The sequence below is a fragment of the Microtus oregoni genome, unplaced genomic scaffold, assembly GCF_018167655.1.
Source record: "Microtus oregoni isolate MIOR12 unplaced genomic scaffold, Mior012 000000F_ref0000247, whole genome shotgun sequence".
NCBI lineage: Eukaryota > Metazoa > Chordata > Mammalia > Rodentia > Cricetidae > Microtus > Microtus oregoni.
The window spans coordinates 78,266,890-78,286,681 of record NW_024543059.1 but is presented as its reverse complement, the minus strand read 5'-3'; the positions used below and the strand labels follow the sequence as shown (position 1 = coordinate 78,286,681).

The 19,792-nt window shown below is 35.6% G+C and overlaps 1 protein-coding gene across 2 annotated transcripts in view; it reads left to right on the top strand.

Annotated features, from left to right (window-relative positions):
- Ndst4 (N-deacetylase and N-sulfotransferase 4) overlaps positions 1-19,792 on the top strand; it is a 270,125-nt gene that overhangs the window by 111,267 nt on the left and 139,066 nt on the right. For both annotated transcript variants that reach the window (XM_041650698.1, XM_041650688.1), the window contains exons 3-4: positions 10,188-10,275; positions 17,165-17,319. In XM_041650698.1, coding sequence (XP_041506632.1) covers positions 10,188-10,275; positions 17,165-17,319 — 243 coding nt within the window. The remainder of the gene's footprint in view (positions 1-10,187; positions 10,276-17,164; positions 17,320-19,792) is intronic.

Below are 19,792 nucleotides of genomic sequence, written 5' to 3'. Positions count from 1 at the left end.
CCTGCACCCACAAAAGGGCTTCAAAGACACACAAAGTGTTTCGCTGATGCAATCAGACAAAATTCACAACACTGTAAGTGGATTTCAAATTTAATTTGATTTATATAACCTTTCTGTGTTCTTTAATAATTATGCAGAAAATGGAAAGTCTACTCAGATGTGATATAAGTTAATCTTATTTTACAAGGTCAAATCACCTTTCAGATATTGTCTTCCAATTGCCAGCATCTTTACCTAGTGTGATATTTGACCTTCCATTATTCAAAAACTATATCCTGTGCCATGAGGCCATTCCTCAAAAACATCAAGTGTGTAGTTCATCTCTGAAATATAGCATCCAGTCCCTGGTGAAAAACTGTAAAAGTAATGACTGGAAACTCTCCTGTAGGGTGATGGGTAGTCGTTTCCTCAGCACACTCAGGTTCTTTGGGGAAGAAATTTGTGAAATTGTAGGGAGGGTGTTGAATTTTCCTTTAAAGACTTTCCAAATTTCCCAATTTCACTGAGAGTCAGGAACTAGAATTGTTCACGAAACTCTGGCCTCATTCACTTCCCACACCAGTCCAGCCAGTCCAGCAACAGACACACAGCGTCATGATTTCTTTTTTTTTTTTTTCCTGTCTTTAGTGTCTCAAACAGAAGCCCCATTTTTAGTATCTTTTGCTGGTACAACTTCCAGTCTCCTAAATGGTCTTGTTTTCTTCCTGTTTTCCTACCTACTGGAAGCTTGTTAACCAGGCCAGTTAGCCATGGGCTTTAACCTTGAAAACCATGACCACAAATAATTTCTTCATGGAAGCTGTTCATTACAGATGCTTTGTCACAGTTATGGCTGAGCAAGAACAATAGGAAAGAGAGAAACAGGTTCAAAGATGGAAACAGGTTCCTCTTCAGCAAGTAATAAGAGGACACACATTAAACTATGAATCCCAGTTTATGTGAAGTGGAGAGATTGCATTAAGATGATCACATGCTCTTTAATGACACTGAATCTAGCTCTCATGTCTGAATCTAATGCCCATGTCTTTCATTTTGGACATGGTTATACTACTATTATGACCTCAACTAAATGACCACTTTTTCAAAGACACCTTCATTGATCTATTGCCTACTCTATGAAATGCAGGCTGAATTTATTAATAGCATAAAACTCTTTTCATTTAAGTAATTATTTTATTGATTTGTATCATACATAAATGAAAATTTGTCAGGTTTGTGTGCCAAAAATTTGTACTGGGCATTATTTTACTCATTTATGAAATAGAATTAATGAAGCCATTGGCATGAATATAATGGGATAATTCAAGTAGTGACTTATATTACCAAATGAAGGGAAAGCTCAGATGTATTGGATGCTCCAGTTTGGTTCTCTACCACATCCCTCAGACACAGAAGAGTGCCCAAAGTACAGCAAGTGTATAGTCTGCATGCAGGGATGGAAAGGAGAAAGGAGGATTATGGAGAGAGGAGCTGGGAGATAGTGTGCTCCAGATACCTTATTTCTGGTGACTTAGCTCAGAGAAAAAGATACACCAAAAGACTTAAGAGAAAAGTTGGAAGACCAAAGTGTAAGTAGATATTTGCCTCAGATGTTTTTGTTTAGTTTAAGCTTAATAGTAGTCAAAGGAGCCAAACAATTTGAATGATACTCCTACAAGAGCCCCCCTCCACATTTTGGCTAGTACTATCATCAGAGATGTTTACTTATTTCACCTAAATTAATTCATCTATTACACCAAGCTAAATTGTCCAATAGTATATTATTTAAGATATATGATGCGGTTATTTACTACAGTTAACTTTGATAGAGTTATAAACTCATCAGTTTTCCTCTTTGATAAGCAGTAAGCGATTATTTAAAAACAAAATCAACCATAAAAAGAAAATGGAGATACTTTTAAGGGAGAAGGGGACATAAAGAGAATCAGGGGCATTCAAAACCAAACTTCAAAATCTTCATCCCTCTTTAAAAGGCTCTCTTATTACTCATCATTTGTGGTTCTAGTCTTTGGACCAAATGCATATGGAATTGACTGCTTACAAATCTTGTGGCCACACAATCACTTCTATGTGATCTCAGGTTTTGAAGGTTACATTGAGTGCTAAGACAAGTGTGCTCATTTTATCCCTCTTGATTTGAATGAACCAATCTTTCACAAAACAATTTCTCTATGAGGAAAATATCCGTATAACTAATTAGGATGGAGAATTTCAAAAGCATGATCTTATTTTAAGGTAAGAGATAGAATTTTTATTAAGATATTGATTATAACAAAATTATATGAAACATATAGGTAAATACTATCACTTCATATCATTTTATTTTGAATGATTAAGTTGGTTAGGGTAGCTTATGCCTACAATCCCAGAACTTGAGAATCTAGGGCAGGAAGGATATGAGTTAAATAAATATTCCAAAGTAAATAGAAAATTCTCATGAAGCTTCAACCCTACATAAAAAACTACAGGCAACTAAGGAATGCTAGGAACAGGAGAGGAAAAAAAAACACCTCAGGGAAAAGCACAACAATTGGTTATTTATTACCAAATGGCCAGTCTTGAAAACATGCATGCAAGTAACCTTATACAAATGGAACAAGTTACATCTGGGACTGTGTGTGTGTGTGTGTGTGTGTGTGTGTGTGTGTGTGTGTGTGTGTAATATGATAATTAATGAACAACAAAAACAAAAAAATACCTTGAATAGCAGGAGGGGGCATATTGCCCTTTGAATCAGTCACCAACTCCCTCAGACACTCCCTGGGAACCCACTCATCACAAGGGCCAGGAAAAAGTTGACAATCTTAACTTCCCTTCCTCCTCTTCAATTCGAGTTCCCCAGTCTTTCCCCCACCATTGTAGCATGAAATATGCTGTGGCCCCTCCTTCCTCTCTGCTTCCATCCCCAGGGGTACATGTTGATCCTAGTTGCACACACAGATTTTTTTTCTTCCTTTCAACCTTCTTAGCTTCCCCCATCTCCTAGCCAAACCCCCTATTTTAATGTCAGCTCTCAGTACCTAGGAATAAATTCTATGCAGAACCTACAGTAGCCACACTTCAAAGTTTCCCAGAATCATTCTTTACCAGGCCAATCACAGCCTCCACACTCCCAAGGACAAGAGAGAGCAATAGAAACCAAGGAATGAAATACCTACCTAATAAACACAAGACCAGATATCAGCACCAAACCTATAACCATCTCAAACAAGATGCCTAGACAGCAGCATAAAAACAAGTTACTAACAGTCAAACAATATGTTTCCACTAAAGACTAACAACTCTACTATAGTAGAGTACGCCTTGGGATATGCAATATAGCTGAAGCAGAACACAAGGACTCAAAATAGTTATTAGGAATATGATCAGAGACCTTTGAGAAGATAATAGAAATCGAGTAAGAAAAAGATGCTCAGATCAAAGAAAAACAATTCCCCACAACATATAACAGTCAAGACACTAAATGTCTTATACCAAAAAATTATTAAATGATAAAAAAATGACCAAATATAATATGAAGGCAGATCTATTAGACTAACACTTGATTTTTCATTGGAGACTCTAAAAGCCAGAAGGGCCTGGATGAATGTTCTACAAGCTCAGAACCAGAAAATTTTTCAATTTCAATAGATGAAGAAAGAAAAATATCAACAATAAAACCAAATTTAGGTACTTAGGCACTAGGAAAGCATCAACATGAAGAGGTTAATCTCATCCTGCAAAAAATAAATAACCCCAGATAAACAAATCAAAAGAATAGGTTGGGGGAGCCTATACCTCAACAACACAATAACAAGGATCAACAAACATTATTCATTGACAAGTTTCAATATCAGTGTTCTCAATTCTCCAATAAAGAGACACAGACTAACAGAATGGTTGAAAAAACAGAATACAACCTTCTCCAAAAATAAAAAGAAAGAAACGTGGGTCATGATAGAAGTTAAAAATGAAATTAAAAACATTTTTAGAATTGAATGAAAATGAAAACACAACTACCCAAACGTATGGGACACAATGAACGTGATTCTATGAGGCAAGTTCATAGCACTGATTGTCCACATAAAAATAATTGGAGAGATTTCATATTAGTAACCTAATATCACACCTGAAAGTTTTAGTGGGGAATAGTTAAATCCAAAAAGTGTAAGCAGTAAGCAATAATCAAACTTGGGACTGAAATCAATGAAATAGAAACAAAGAAAGATGATATAAAATAGCAATAAGACAGAGTTTTTTCTTTAAGAAAGAACAATAAAGTTGGCAAAACATTAGCCAAATTAACTAAAAAGCATAGTAAGAAGATCAAATTAAAGATAAAAGAGACATAACAACAGACACAAAGGGAATTCAGAGTATCATAAGAACATACTCTAAAAACTTATATTCCATCAAATTGGAAAATCTAAAATAAGTGGATAATTCTCTTCATATATACCACCTACTATCAAATAAAGATAAGCAATTTAAGTTGACCCATGACCAAAACTAAAATAGTAGAAATAATTAAAAGTATATGAATCATAAAAGGGGCAGAGTCAAACGGATGTAATGCAGAATTCTACTAGACTTTCAAAGAAGAATTAATGCTAAGACTCCTCAAATTATTACACAAAAGAGAAACAACAGGAAGATTGACCAATTCTTTTTACAAGAACACAGTTCCATGATACCCAAGGGATATAAAGACCCATCAAAGAAGGAGAATTACAAATAAATTTTCCTTTTCAACATAAATGCAAAATTCTCAATAAAATACTTGCAAATTGAATATAAGAACACATCAAAAACTTCATCTAGCATGACTGAGTAGGCTTTATGCCAGAGATGCAGACTAAACTAAAAAAAAAGGTTCATTTCATTAGATGCAAAAAAAATGCCTATGAAAATTTTTAACACCATTTCATGAAAAATGTTCTAGAGAGTTTAAGAATATAAGGAAGTATCTTAAAATAATGGAATCAATTTGCAGCAAGTCCACAACCAACATTTCTCTAAATGTAGACACGCTCAAAGTGTTTCCACTAAAGTCAGAAACAAGACAGGGTTGTCCACTCTTTCCATATCTATTCAATACAATACTAGAAGATCTACAATGATGACCTGCCTTCCAAATGCACTGGTGTGATAGTGACACAAAGATTTGGGGGGTAAGCAGCCAATCTGATTTGAGTTAGGCACACATATGAGATGGAACTGACTCTTAAAAATGCTCATGTGATATAGAACCAGTGACCAGATATTACTGTTCTACTAAAGGAACATGGCCATACAATGAATCCTAATGACATTTTGGCTGTACTCATAAATCAGTGTTTGCTTGGACATTACCAGAGAAGACTCTTTCTGCAATAGATGGGAACAAATGCAGAAACTTCTCAGCTGGAAAATGCAGTGTACAAAGAGTGAAAGGCCCTCAGAACTCTAAGTCATAAATGAGATATTTTTTTTTACTTTTGGTTGTAAGACTAGCCTTTATTGCCTGAGCCATCTCTCCAGTGCTATATATGGTATGTCTGTAAAATCTCTCCCCTCAGGCTCAAGGAACCTTATGGAAGGGAAGATAGTAATATTATAAGAGCAAGAGCAGATTTGAGGAAACTAAGGATGTAAGGCATTTTAGATACAACCAAACTGGAAGCACTTATGATCACAGAGGCTGTGCAATGTGTATGATCCAAATGGGACCCCAGCACTAAGAGGAAAAGTGGACACAAGCCCCTATCCGTTATAGCACCTAGAAACTATGTCTAATTGATAATCATTGGCAAATGAAAAATCAGGTTTTTTTTCTGATGGAGTCCCACTGGAGAATCTCAGAGTTGGAGATAAAAAACCATAATTGAAATATATTGTATGAAAAAAAAATCATGCTTTCAATAAAAGGAAGCAAAAAAGAGGGAAATACGGGAGGGCTCAAAGGGAGAAAGGGAGGAATAGAATGGGAGAAAGTTGTAATTATATTACAATTTCAGAAAAAGAAGAAGGAAGGGAGAAGGGAAAGAGGGAGGGAGGGAAGGAGGGAGGGAAGGAGGGAGGGAAGGAGTGAAGAGGAAGGAAGGAAGGAAGGAAGGGAGGAAGGAAGGAAGGAAGGAAGGAAGGAAGGAAGGAAACTAACAAAAGTGTCCTGACAGAATAAGAAATGAATAAAACAATCTTAATTGCTTAAAAATAGAATAAAGAACATATATAGATATCTATGACATATTAATTAAATGCTGATCTTGCTTCTAGCATTTTAGATTTTTTCTATTTTCAACTCCTCTGTAATTTTGAAGGCCTAGCACTTTTGTTTTCAAATTTATAATTATTTAACTTATAATTGATTTTTAAAGTATATTCATTATTTTATTTTAGTCACTGAAAAACACAGAAATTTTCTTCTTTGAGTTGTACAAACTAGAGTATTTTCTTAGCATAATTCAAGGTATTTGGGGCATCTGGGATACTTCTTTATGAGCCAATTTGCTTTATTCCCATTATGTTTGTCATTTGACCCCCACATTTGGCATGACATGCACTAGGAGGCCAGGCTTGGGTAGTTTTACTCCCCTCATCAATGAATATGTCTGCGTGATTTTAGAGATTTAAGTAGTGCAAGCACATCAGCGCTTATACCTTGGTCTCTGTTGCTCCCTTACTCAAACTGAAACACATTGCTGTGCAGCTTCGCTATTAACAATAGGTTGGCAAAATGTAAGTCTTTGTCTATACTGTTCGGATACAACTTTTGGCTGATCTATGTTTATCATTTTAGCATTGAAAAAAAAATGTTACAAATGAAATAAATGAAATGAATCCTATTTATTGTCATGCATTACTGTGTTTTATCTGACTATAATATAATTCACATGCCCAAAATTGCATTTTCTAACAAATGATATGGAAAAAAATGACTAAAATTTGATCAACCTGAACATTTTTATTGACTAGAGAGGGAAATAAGATGCAAAGTACATATAATGAAACAGAAAATTAGGCAAATTTTAAGAAAATAATTTAGAAACACTCTCTAAAAGATGAAGAAAGGAAAATTTTGAGGCATTAAAGTTTGCTTCTTGAAGAAAGATGGCATTTAAATAAAGATTTAATGAATGGGTTGGAGTTTTGAATGAAGATTGGGAAAAACTGTAGTTTTCCAAACAGAATGAAGAGTGAGCTAGAAATAGAGACACATAGAGGGTGGTTCAGTGGTGGTTCATTTTAAGGACTACCTGGTGAAGTAGGAAATGGAGAGATGCAGATAGCCTAGCTTAGTATTTAAAGATCCCAGAGATTTATGACTGATAGGAAAGACCGACATCACCAGAATTTTTCAATTTGCTTATTGAACGAACACTACTCAAGCCATATTATATAGCAAACAATGAATCTTTTCATGTCCCCATGATGTAATCTTAAAATAATTTTAGTACATAAGTGTGTTCCTTATTCCATTTTATAGATATAGGAAAAATAAAGAATGAAAATGGCTGATAAAACTTGAACCATTAATAGAATACCTTTCTTGAGTCAAGTGTCCAATGTTCTTTCTGTGCAGGAAGCCCAAGCCCAGCATGACTGTAGAGAGTAGGAAATAGAGGAACATAAAATGAATAGTGGAAACACTATTGTTTCTACAGTCCTTTGAAAACCCAAAAGAAAGGTAATGGGGACTTTTAGAGTAAGGTTGACTTGGGTGGTTTCCTGTTTCCTTTTTAGAGTGTTCCCCTCAAAAGCACATAATGAGTAGATGTGTGGGAAAATATTCCACAAAACTCCCGACAAAGCACCATCTAGACTTCTATGAAGAGGAATAGTTGCACACATGTGACTTTCTAATTTATATATTTCCTCTTTATCTGCCTCCTCCTCCTTCCTCTCTTTCCCAAGCCCCTCTGTTACCCTCCCCCTCCTTTTTCCACCCTCATTTCTGTCAGCAGTAAGGCCTAAAGCTACATGGTTCGTGTTTATTATTCTCGATACAAAAGTGTAGCATGCTTAATAAAAACCCAAAGACAGATATTGAGTTCAAACTGAATATCAGAAAATCAAAGCAACCAAACCACTAGAGAGTTCTTACCTCTACCAAGGCTCAGACAAAGGGTGAATCCTGTCATCAACATCACTACTGACTGTGATGCTTTCCACCAAGCCTCTCAGACTCAATGAGTTCTTGTCTCCTCTTGCCTTACATACACCTCTCTCTGCCCAGCCAAATCACTTCTTTCCCCACTTCCCGAGAGCTGGGATTAAAGGCGTGTGACTCCTGAGTGCTGGGAGCACCTTCATGTGAATTCTATTTATCTTTTCAGACAGACTTAATCTTGTGTAGCCCAGGGTGGATGTAAATCCTGGAAGTAAAGGTGTGTGCCAACACTCCCTGGCCTCTAGTGTCTAAATTCTGTGTTCTGATCTTCAAGCAAGCTTTATTTATTTGAACATAAATAAAAGATCACTATACAATAGTAAGCCCTTATTGAAATAAAATGGTGCATGTAGAAATATGAATGACTTTAGGAACTCAGAGGAAAAAACAATGAGTGGATAGGATCAGAGAGGAAGAAGGGAAAGGAGTAAATAAAAAAAAATGTGTATTTCAATATACTGTATCATAGGGTCTGGGAACAGAAAAGCGACTCACTAAGAAAAAATTCCACATTTTAAAGGCTTTGTTCCATAGCATTCAACAATGACCTCATCAAATTCCATGTATTTTGGCAACGCCTTCTTTCTTTTATTGAAAATAGAGTATTGTTTCCCTCACTCCACTTCCTCTAGCTCCTCCCAACCCTGACTCCCTCCCCATTTCCATTACAGAAAAGAGCAGGCCTCCAAAGATGACTGCCCAACAAGACAAAATAAGGACATATCAAGACTGGAAAGCACCCCAATAGGAGGATTAGAGTTTCAAGTGCAGTTGAAAGAGTCAGGGATATACCTGCTCCCCCATTTAGGAATCCCACAAGAAAAAGATAGCAGCCATAACATATACACAGAAGATCTGATACAGATTCATGCAGACCCAGTGCTTTCTGGAGTCTCTGTGACCCCATGTAAGCACTGCTTAGTTGATTCTGTGGGCCATGTTCTCCTGCTGTCTCCACCCCTCTGACTTCTACCTTTTTTCCTTCTTCTTCCTCAGGGTTTCCACAATCTCTGGGTGAAGGGACCCAATGCATAGCTCCAATATTCATTCTGTCTCTCTGTCTCTCTGTCTCTCTGTCTCTCTGTCTCTCTCTCTCTCTCTCTCTCTCTCTCTCTCTCTCTCTCTCTTCTCCACAATGTCTGGATCCAGTCATTAAAAAGTATTGAAATTAATAGTGCCAGTTTTCTACCAGAGTAAAGTTCTCTCGTAAATCTATTGGAAAATAGGATATGAGTTCTCAATCAATAATCAGCAATCATTCCAATAAGGAAAGAAAAGAACATGAGAGAGTTCCTAAATATACTGTATATGTTAAGATGGGATGATAGAGCCAGAGTATTAATACAATGAGCAGTTCTGGATATTTATTACCAATGTGTTCTTATCTTACCTACAAGTGGGAAGTTATAATAGTGTAATTCAAAATCTAAGGATTAAGGAAATGTTTGCTATGTTGTGAGAATTGAGAATATTTCTTCATGGAATTGGCGGCATATAGCATATTTATTTTATGTTTTTTTTTCTTTTCAGAATTACCAGCAACGCCTTATAAATGTATATTGCTCATTAGTTTATGAAGTAAAAGCTCAAGCTTTAACTTCAATAATTCTACCCTAAAAATCATGGGAGCGGTACACGGTCACATAATAAAATGTAGTGCAAATAAAAGTTCTGCCCTGTTCCTTAGTAACATACGGAGGACTTGTCTACAACAACCATTCTAAAAATTTCCCCCATGGAAAGGAAATGTAATAATCTGAAATTCAAGAAATGTCTCATACAAAATGAAAAATGATTTCAAGGCTGTGCAGTTGGAGAATTGGCTCTCAGTGATGCATAATGTGCTCAGGATTTAACTGTTTCACAGTTCTGTGACCTTCAATAGAATAACATCCGTAATAATTACAATAGCTGCAATATGAATACACAATCGATGCCCATCAGACACCAGAGCTCAGCAAAGCTCTTGTTTCTCTCATGCACACACATTGGTGAAAGAGGCATCCCAAGGCTTCATATTTATTTTTCTAAAATGATGTTAATTTCTTATTTATTTCAGGCATTACTAGAGACTCAAAATTTACTGCGCACTCAGGTTGCAAATTTTACCTTCAACCTTGGATTTTCAGGGAAGTTTTACCACACAGGTAAGAAGTAGCTTTGTGTTCTCAGGCAGTTACATATAAACAGGATATATAGACTTTTACATGTTCTATAAGTAGTGGACATGGGATGTCTATATTGATTATGGGGGGTGGGAAACTTGGGTTCACTCTATGAGTAGCTAGATCCAAATGTCAGAGAATTTGTTTACTTGGAAAAAACTTCTAAAATAAAAGGCAAAAGAGAAATAGCTTTGACATAAGGACTCTGTAAGAGGAACCATTGTCATTATGCCAAACGTAACTTTGCATCCCTTTGTCTGTGTCATATAAACGAAAGCACAGTAAAGAAACAATGATGACAACAACGACATTATAAGATAAACAGAATTGGGCAGCATTTTTAACCATCAAATGCTGGAGTTGATAGATACTTTTGCATACATTATTTTAATGGGATATATATTCTATAGACTTAAAAAATGCAGTAGACCCTAAAGGTCATCATCTTATTAATTTACCTTCCTGTGGATAATTTTACCTAAAATTATTTTTGCTTAATACAGCTGATATCCATTAAAAGTCCTTGCAATCAGTCATGCATTTTTCCCACCTCTGTCCAGTTATATTTCTGTTTATTCCCAGACCCTCAGCAGAATCTCAAAACATGCCCGGTATTTATGTACTTTATATGATTCTGTGTTATCTTATGTCTTACTTCTTTGCACATTCAGATTTTGACTTTCATCTTAAGAATATTAGTATTGCATCATGTTACATTAAGGTATGCAGGTACTATGCTTATAAAATGTTTTGTCTTACGCTGATGGAGAAATATTAGTAAAGTATGTATTGAGGCCTCTGTAAAGAGCACAGTCAAGATCTGTATCTATGTATGCAGTTCGACTGTAAGCCAAATGCTTTGTTTAAGGTGTTCAATTGTGGGAAACATATCATAGTCATCACTTATGCAGCTTAGTGACTCATACAATATCCAATGTGAAGGCAGCCTGCAATCATCCTATGTGCAGCTGATTTACTCAAGGAGACTATCTAATGCAGAGTTCAGCATGGTTCATTAAGACAGTAAAGGAGAAATGCCTTGCTGGTATTTTTCCTGATGTCTGTTGGTGTTTTTTTCCTTGGAAATATTTAAATTTGCTTAAAGAAGGGAAGTTAGTGCTTAGCTAGTTGGTAAATCAAATGATTGTATATTTTAAAGGCCATTTGAAGAGAGATTGGGTCATCATCTCGGCACAGGCAAGGCAATTCTACCTTACAATTTTGAAAATCGTCATGATTTTGTAAATCTCCTTCAAAAGCTTCCTTAAGAAATGAGTTCAGCCCTAAGACGCTCTGACTATGAAGTTATAAAGCAGATAACCGTAAAAGCCGTGTCTGCTCATGCAGGGGAATAAAGCTATGCGATTATTTGAGGTTCATACACAAACAGTACAATTTTGCCTTAAACGCCCTCATAGTGAAGCAAATCCATTCTCTTGGCTATCTAGATAGCCACCTCAGTGTTTATTTCCTTCTTAGACATATTAAACCTACCAGACAAGTTCAGAGTCAGTGTTGATAGAAGTTATGGTAGTTCCTATTTCTTTGTTATTATCCTAGGCCTGTGTACAGTACACATCCATTAGGAAATACACAAGACAGTTTTGTTAGTTTTGTTAATATTTCAAAAATACTTATTACTATTCACCCCCAAGACACATCTTAATTATATCTTTGAAGTAGACTTCATTGACTCTGAAATTGGAACTAGCCTAGTAAAGAAAAAGAGAGAGAAAGAGAGAGAGAGAGAGAGAGAGAGAGAGAGAGAGAGGGAGGGAGAAAAGATGGAAGAAGCGTTCCATAATATGATGCAATGGTAATAGCTCACTTAGCAAAGAAGACATATGTACATATAAACACATAAATCCTAAGAATTTAACTTTCTTCACATAAATATATAACTTCTATTTAACTGCTCTGTTGTGTTGTCTAAAGGAGTATAGAAAATCATTTTTCAAGTGCGCAATCATATTCCGTTGAGTTCATTTCAATCTATTTGGGCTTCAGACATTTCCTCGAGTGCCAAATGCTGAGATACTCTCTATGATAAAAGCATACCTCATCTCTGTCTAGTCACAATTCTATCTGGAGATTTAACGTCATAGAAAAACAGGTCGAAAGCCAAGGAAGTTCATTGCTTCTGTGTGCTTGTGGCTGGGATGTGTGACTGTTTTCTCCTAGGATGGTCTGATTTCCCAGTAAGTAAGGGTGCTGATTGATAAGTCCCATTATTCCGAAGACATTTAATCTCATGTTTCTCGTGTCGTGGTGACTACTGCTGCATGGGTTAGCTGCCTCATTTGTTTGTATATGGCATGTGTTCTTTCCTTTCCACCTCTCTGACCTTCACGTTAAAGCCAATCTCACCCCAAAATGACATATTACTAAGTCTCCCCAAAGAGTCATTCATCCACAGGTGGCAGATTGAAAGAGGAACACAGAGTGCTGATTAAAAAAGAAAAAAAAATAATAATAAAAGTAGGGAATTCAGAATAATTTTTCTTAGTCTGAAAGTGCTTACATCTTGATTGAAAATGGATCATGAAAGCTCCACAGAATAGAAACCCCACAGCTGAGGCCACCTGCTGGGAATGCTGTACTCTTGATTTTTCACAGGACACGATTTCTAGTGAGAATTATTGCTGTTACTATAATTTAATAATCAATTAGTCATAGTCAAATCAGTAATTGTCATGAATAATGTTTGGAATTTAGTTAAAATTGTTTTCCTAGGTTGTTACTTTTAGTCTCTACGAATTAACTTAATTTAAAAAAATGTGTTAACGTCAAAGATGAAAGGAGGGAAATTGCTATTCTAGTTTTGTGATTTTCTTTACTCTTCTTTGTACATTGCGGTTTTAAATACCAGATGTTAGAGACCAATGGGTTCTGTTGAAATAAATCTTTGACATTTTGCCAGCTATAAAAACATTTGTGCCTTAGTTTCCACATTTACAAATGGTAATTATATTACCTCCCATATGTGAAATTGTATGATAATAATTGCTCGTTATTAGTAATTATGTATGAGAATAAAGGTCTATGAAATACTAATTTAAATTTGTTTTCGAATTTGAGGATAGTAGGTATCTTTTAATATACATTTATTTGCTAGCAAGAATCACATAGGTGGCTAATATCGATGATTTATGTTAGATTTCAAACCTGGAACAAATGACTGAGGTGCCTATTTAACAGACCTGTCAGCCAGGTTCTACCTGTATCCATCAGTCCCTACCTCTACATAGTCCTCCTGGCTAACATAACCAGGCTTCTACCCTGAACTCTCCAGCCCAGGAAGCTGGGCTATTGTTCCCTGCAAAATCCAACCACTTTGGTTGTCTGCCTTCTTTGTACCTTTGGGGCTCCTGACAGCTGCTCCTGATTCGTCTGCTCTTCCCTCCATTTCCCAATCCCCTATCCTCATATGGTTCAGTCTGGTCATGCCCACTCTGGACACTCCCTGATGTGCCTCCTTCTGATTGTACATTTCTGCACATCTACAATAAACTTTCTCCTCCACCATACCTCATAGCAGTCATATTTCCTTTTCCTTTTTATTTCTTTTGTTGCTCTTGTTCATTCAGCTACATATTCACCAATGGGAATTCATGCCAGGTATTGAATGAAAACAGAATTAAAAAATATTTCTTTATATTTAGAAATTAGAATATTTCATGTGTAATGAGCGTATTTTTGCGCAAAAGAGATAAAGTAGCCAATGGAATGGTTTGACTTTTCCTTTCTTCTTACAACTTTACCTTTGCGTCTGTTAATCTATAGTCCAAATTTTGCTGAAAAGAACCATTTATTTTTGGCCTTGACTGTAGATTAGTAGTAGAACATTCGCCTTGTGTTCATTCCTTAGCAATGAAAAGACAAAATCAAAACCCTTATGTTGAGAGATTTAAAGAGCTTTCAGAAGCATGTTATTATCTCAAAGTAATAATCCAGTAAAAATGGTGACAAGAAGCTTAACCTTTTGTGCATTTTATCCTGATGTGAAACATGTGCTCTAGAAAATAAAGATTTTTTTTAAAACAAAATATCATTTTAAAAGGAACAAAACTTACTTTATATTAATGATTCTTTATCCATAATTTTGGCTTAGTTTAGAAGTAAAAGGATTAACTGGAATGCAACTAATTTAATATCTTTAACTGGTATCTATATGGTCATTATGAGCTACAAATAACATTTTAGTGTATAGCTTAGCATAGAAGAGTATTGAAGAAGTATGTGCTTTGACTGGCAAAATATAGCATTTTAACATAAAATGGAAATCACTGCAAATTCTACTGTGTCCTACTAGCATGACTTGCTATCGTATTTTTCATAAATCTATTTAGAGTGTTAAGGGTCAGCATCATGTGGTTCGAATTATATGACCAGCATAAAATGAGAAAGGTTGGCAGAAATTAATCTATGATATTTAAAAAGCAAGAATCTTAAATCTGTCACTTTCAACCTTGCCTAGGGAGTTTGTCAATTAGCATAATCTCTGATATAAAATTGCTGATATTTTATGATCAGCCATCCAACTGCTTATATCAGTATTCTTCAGATTGAGCAATTGACCTTGTTCCTGGTCAAGGAAGACATCAGTGCCTCCTGCCACACACAATAATGATCAATAGAGCTGAAAGGAAAACACTTTATACTCAGAGAAGAACAGTCTGGTTTTATTTGGGGGAGGGAGTAATCATCAATTCTTTGATTGCTTGTTTCATAAGTGACGCCTTCAAATGCATAACTCAGTCTGTTTAATTACAAAGACAAGAAACATCTGTAGCTTAAGTAGTTCACTAGTGGAAACGGTAAATGATTCTTAGCTTGGATTTCAACTCTTGATGGTCTTAATATACGAATGTAAGTCAATGAATTGAGAGTCTGATGCCAACAGTTTTAGACAGCTTAAGGAAATAAATGTTGTCTACTTATCTCATTCACAGGATTTCTAAACTTCTAGACTTTTTTTTTTAAACTTTCTTTGATATGAGGCTGCTAAGGTCACTGACTATTTATAGGAAGGCAGAATTAAGTTGTTTTAGTATTCAGTGTTCTTGGAAAGTAGCATGCCCACGTGCTGCTTAATAGATCTAATGCTTGGCTTTAAAAGGAATGATCTATGCAGGCTCAACCTATAAGAATGTGGAACAATGTGTCGATTAAAAGCCAAGCAGTTCAATATCAGCTGGCTTGATTTTCAGAAGATGCTGGTAGTCTATCTCTTCTATATGGACGTCACAACATGAAGTGCTTCTGTAAATTGATCACATTGACCCTTTACTAACACCTTATGACAAAAGCATTTGCATCTTTGGTTTAAACCAGGAAAATGGGACTCAGAATTACGACTCTTCAAAATCAAATAGTTAATTTCATAGGAAACAAGGTACTCAGTTCCAGGAACTGAATCCAAACTGCATAACCCACTTACTACTATTTCTTTCCTACTGAGGAAATCTTTTTCATAGGACATGCAAACAACGTTTTAAGAAATATTTAAAATAACGTTGATACACTGTTCCTTAATTGAATAAAAAACAGAAATTTGAACACCCACCTATTAAGTATATTGTGTTAGGAAAGAATGAACTGAACAAATGCACACTAAAAGCCAGAACATTTTTAGATTACCTACATAATTTAGTATTTTGACAATATAGAAGAATGCTGTATGACTAAATTCTGAACATTTTTAAAAGTTGTCTATATATTATTAAATGATATAAAATGCATATAGCTCCATACAGCAAAAGTATTTCTGGATAGCTATAATAAGATGAATTAGAAATATTTTTTTCTGTTTTGTTTTCAGATATAGTTTCGCAGTGCTCTTCATGGGCATTGAGCTGAAAACTGTTTCTTTTTTTTTATTTATTAATTAATTAAAGATTTCTGTCTCTTCCCCGCCACCGCCTCCCATTTCCCTCCCCCTCCCCCAGTTAAGCCCCCCCCCCTCAGCCCGAAAAGCAATCGGGGTTCCCTGTCCTGTGGGAAGTCCAAGGAACCCCCACCTCCATCCAGGTCTAGTAAGTTGAGCATCCAAACTGCCTAGGCTCCCACAAAGCCAGTACGTGCAGTAGGATCAGAAACCCATTGCCATTGTTCTGTTTCTATAATGAGAAAGATATACTTATTTCCAACTAATTCTCAAGTAAGATTTCTCTTTCTTTAGAAATAATTAAAAGATTCATTGTCAAAATTTTATGAAATTATTAGAGGCTATATAAACTTTATTATAAAACATATATTAAATTGGAATTTTATGTGTGTAGCATTAACTTGAAATATAAAGAAGCAAAAGTGCTTACAGAATAATTGTTCAGTTATAAGGTAAACACCAAAATATTTTAAAGAAGAATCCAAAAGTAGTTCCCACAGGTTCATTCTAAATGTTGACTTTGTATTTGTTCTATCTCTATTTTACTTTATTTTTCCTTTATGGGTTACTTGTATTTTCCACATTCCTTCAATAAATTTTTGACATTTTTATAATCAGAAGAAATTTTTAAAAATTAATAAATTACCAACTTTTTTATACACACATGCAAAATGTTTGAGAAAAAAAGTGCTACCCTCTAATCAAATTCTCCATATAAACTAAGAAATCATTGTGAATATAATTATATTGATATTCCTTTATTGTTTATTACCAGCATATGCTCACAATTCTAAACTCCACCAGTAGGGAGTAGCCTTAAACTGCCTGTTTGATCCATAGTACCCATCACACCGTACTCATGACCCTTGTCTCTGATGTAACTTAGACTTAACTTATTCTTTTTCTGTTAGAGATTGCTTGAAGAACTAAATTAATCTTACAAAAACAAGGTCATCATTGAAGCCGTTATCACATGTTTTGCAGGGACCGAAGAGGAAGATGAAGGGGATGACCTCCTTCTGGGGTCTGTGGATGAGTTCTGGTGGTTTCCTCACATGTGGAGTCACATGCAGCCCCACCTCTTCCACAACGAGTCCTCTTTAGTGGAGCAGATGATTCTCAACAAAGAATTTGCCCTGGTGAGTATATTTGATTGGATTGTGATCTAACAACAGCTTCTGTATTGTCCCATTTCTGCATGTGCTCAGCTGTTTTCCATTGAGCAGGAAAGTTGTAAAAACAGACCCTACTACCTCAAATGCTAATATGTGTCTATCTTGTCTTCAGGGAAAAGAGTACCTGCCCCTGTTTTGGTATTACTTTGAGTTATTTGTTCTTTCAAAACTATAATAATAGACAGAAATCATGTCTTCAGAAAAATAGCAGGGTGAGCAGTCTCATGTATGCATAGTGAGGCAGGTTATCACAAAAGTGTGGGAATCCTCTCAAATGCTGGAGTTCTTGTTTCTGGACTCCATCATGACTACCTACAACTCCTCAGATCTGTTTCATTGCAGAAAGCTTCAGGTTTGAAAGGTCATATTTGAAAGCATAGCCCTCAAATGAATACAATGGATTCCTGTGAAGTTATACCTGCTTCTTTATTATTATTTAGAAAGAACACCTTATTTTTCTTTCTAAACTTCAAGGACAGAGTCATAACTACATGTAGAGGGTCCTGACTCATAAATGTGGAAAACGAAAGTGAGTGAGATGATGAATTAGGGCAGCAAAATGCCTTAATTGAACTCTTTCCTTCCATGAATGGCTCCCTGATGTAGTACAAATCACTGAAGCCCTCTGTGTCCTGGTTTCTCTCAAACACAAAAGAATGAGGCAAATAGGAAGAATTACCATGCAGTTCTGCTGTGCAGGTGCACATGTAAGTTTCCATCAGAGTTTAACACTCAATAAGCCTTCCATATGTAATGTTTAGCCAATTATCTCCTGTCTAAATGCACACAAATATGCAATCATATGTTGCCTTAAAGAGCTATATGCAAATATTTTCAATGTAGATTAATAAAAGATTTAACCTGTAGGCACAATCTAAAATGTTCTGTAATGATAAGTTGGATTATAAGCAATATAAGTAATTGGCCTTACTCAAAAACAAACACTCCTCATTTGGTTCCCTTGAAAACCAAACATGTTTATCACTTGTCTTAAATCTGCCCAACTCTACTACCACTCAGCAGTCTGGCTCTCCATATTTGTAGGTTATATTTCATAATGGCTGATTTCACCTGTTTGAGTAATTTCTCTTTTAAGGCCATGCTGAGAGCTCTGGAAAAGATTCGGATGTAATTGCTTCGTAATAAATTGTTGAAAGCTTTTTAGAGGCCATTCAGAGCAATTGCATTTGTTTAGTCAGTGACGCTAGAAGCTATGCTTAAACCAATAAATAAATTTTGTTTAAAAAGGATCTTATTATGTGTTTTAAAGTCCAAATATTACAACCCAAATGAAGTTTGTTAAACACACACATTGCAATAACATTTTACTTTTTCCTGAGTTCAGTTATACAAAACTCAAGACGGTTGAGCTATGATATTGGGATCCCTGCCTTCCTGTCAACATGGCCTGACAGTAGGAGTGCTATCAGACTCATCAACATTATGCAGATAGTATAGCACAGTGAAAAGTACCAGTGAGATACTGGCAGGCTAAAAATTAGTCCTAACTGCTTGTAACCAGTTCTAATAAAGTTGGCAACTTAGTTAATGTCTTCATGCTTGACTGTCTTCCCTTGAATGCTAATGGCTGTTTTTCATTCTCTATGCCACAAACTTTCTTTAGATAATTAATTTACATCAACTCATCTGCCAAAGAAAAGCAGTGGACCAGATAATGCCGCTAATCAATTCCAGCTCTAAAATTTGTGAGAACTGAAAACATCAGTCCCAAAATTTGGATTGAACATCTTGAAATACTCAGCTGGCTGCAACTGTAGCAATTTTGGAAAGAGATTTTAAAACTAAATGATCACTTTTATGCATAAATACCAAATGTACTAAATTCTTCCTTTAAAAAAAATGTACTCTGACATTGCTAATCACTCCTGGGTAGAACTGTGTGATAGAAAGATTGTCAGTTTCAAAAGCACAGCTGTTTTCATAACATCTCCAAAAAGTATTCAAATGGAGTAGTAAGACCTTGACACTAATATTTTTAGAAATAGACTTTAAAACCCAAATGAGAATGGCACTATCGATGGGACTTTCTGAAATCTCTCTGGATATAGTTCATTTCCTCTCAGAACATGTTTAAAGATCACGAGAAGAATACATTAAATGAGTGTTTATTTTTCCTTTCAGTATTTGGCAAGAAACTTTATTAATATAACGCTTTGCCATTGTTTAAGCTATGCACGCTTACATAATCAGTTTGTCTGGGATTAGAGTGTAGGGGGCATGTGCGTTTAATCCATGAATAAAATTAACTGTGTCACACATGAATGTACGTGCTTACTATTTGTACACATTTCATGTGTGTAGTTAAATGTTTGTATAGAAGGTGTTAGTAAAATGATCAGGATAGCAAGATATGGTAGTGACAATGTACTTTACATGGTGTGACAGAAAAATGGAGAGAAATGTTTTTAAGTTCCTT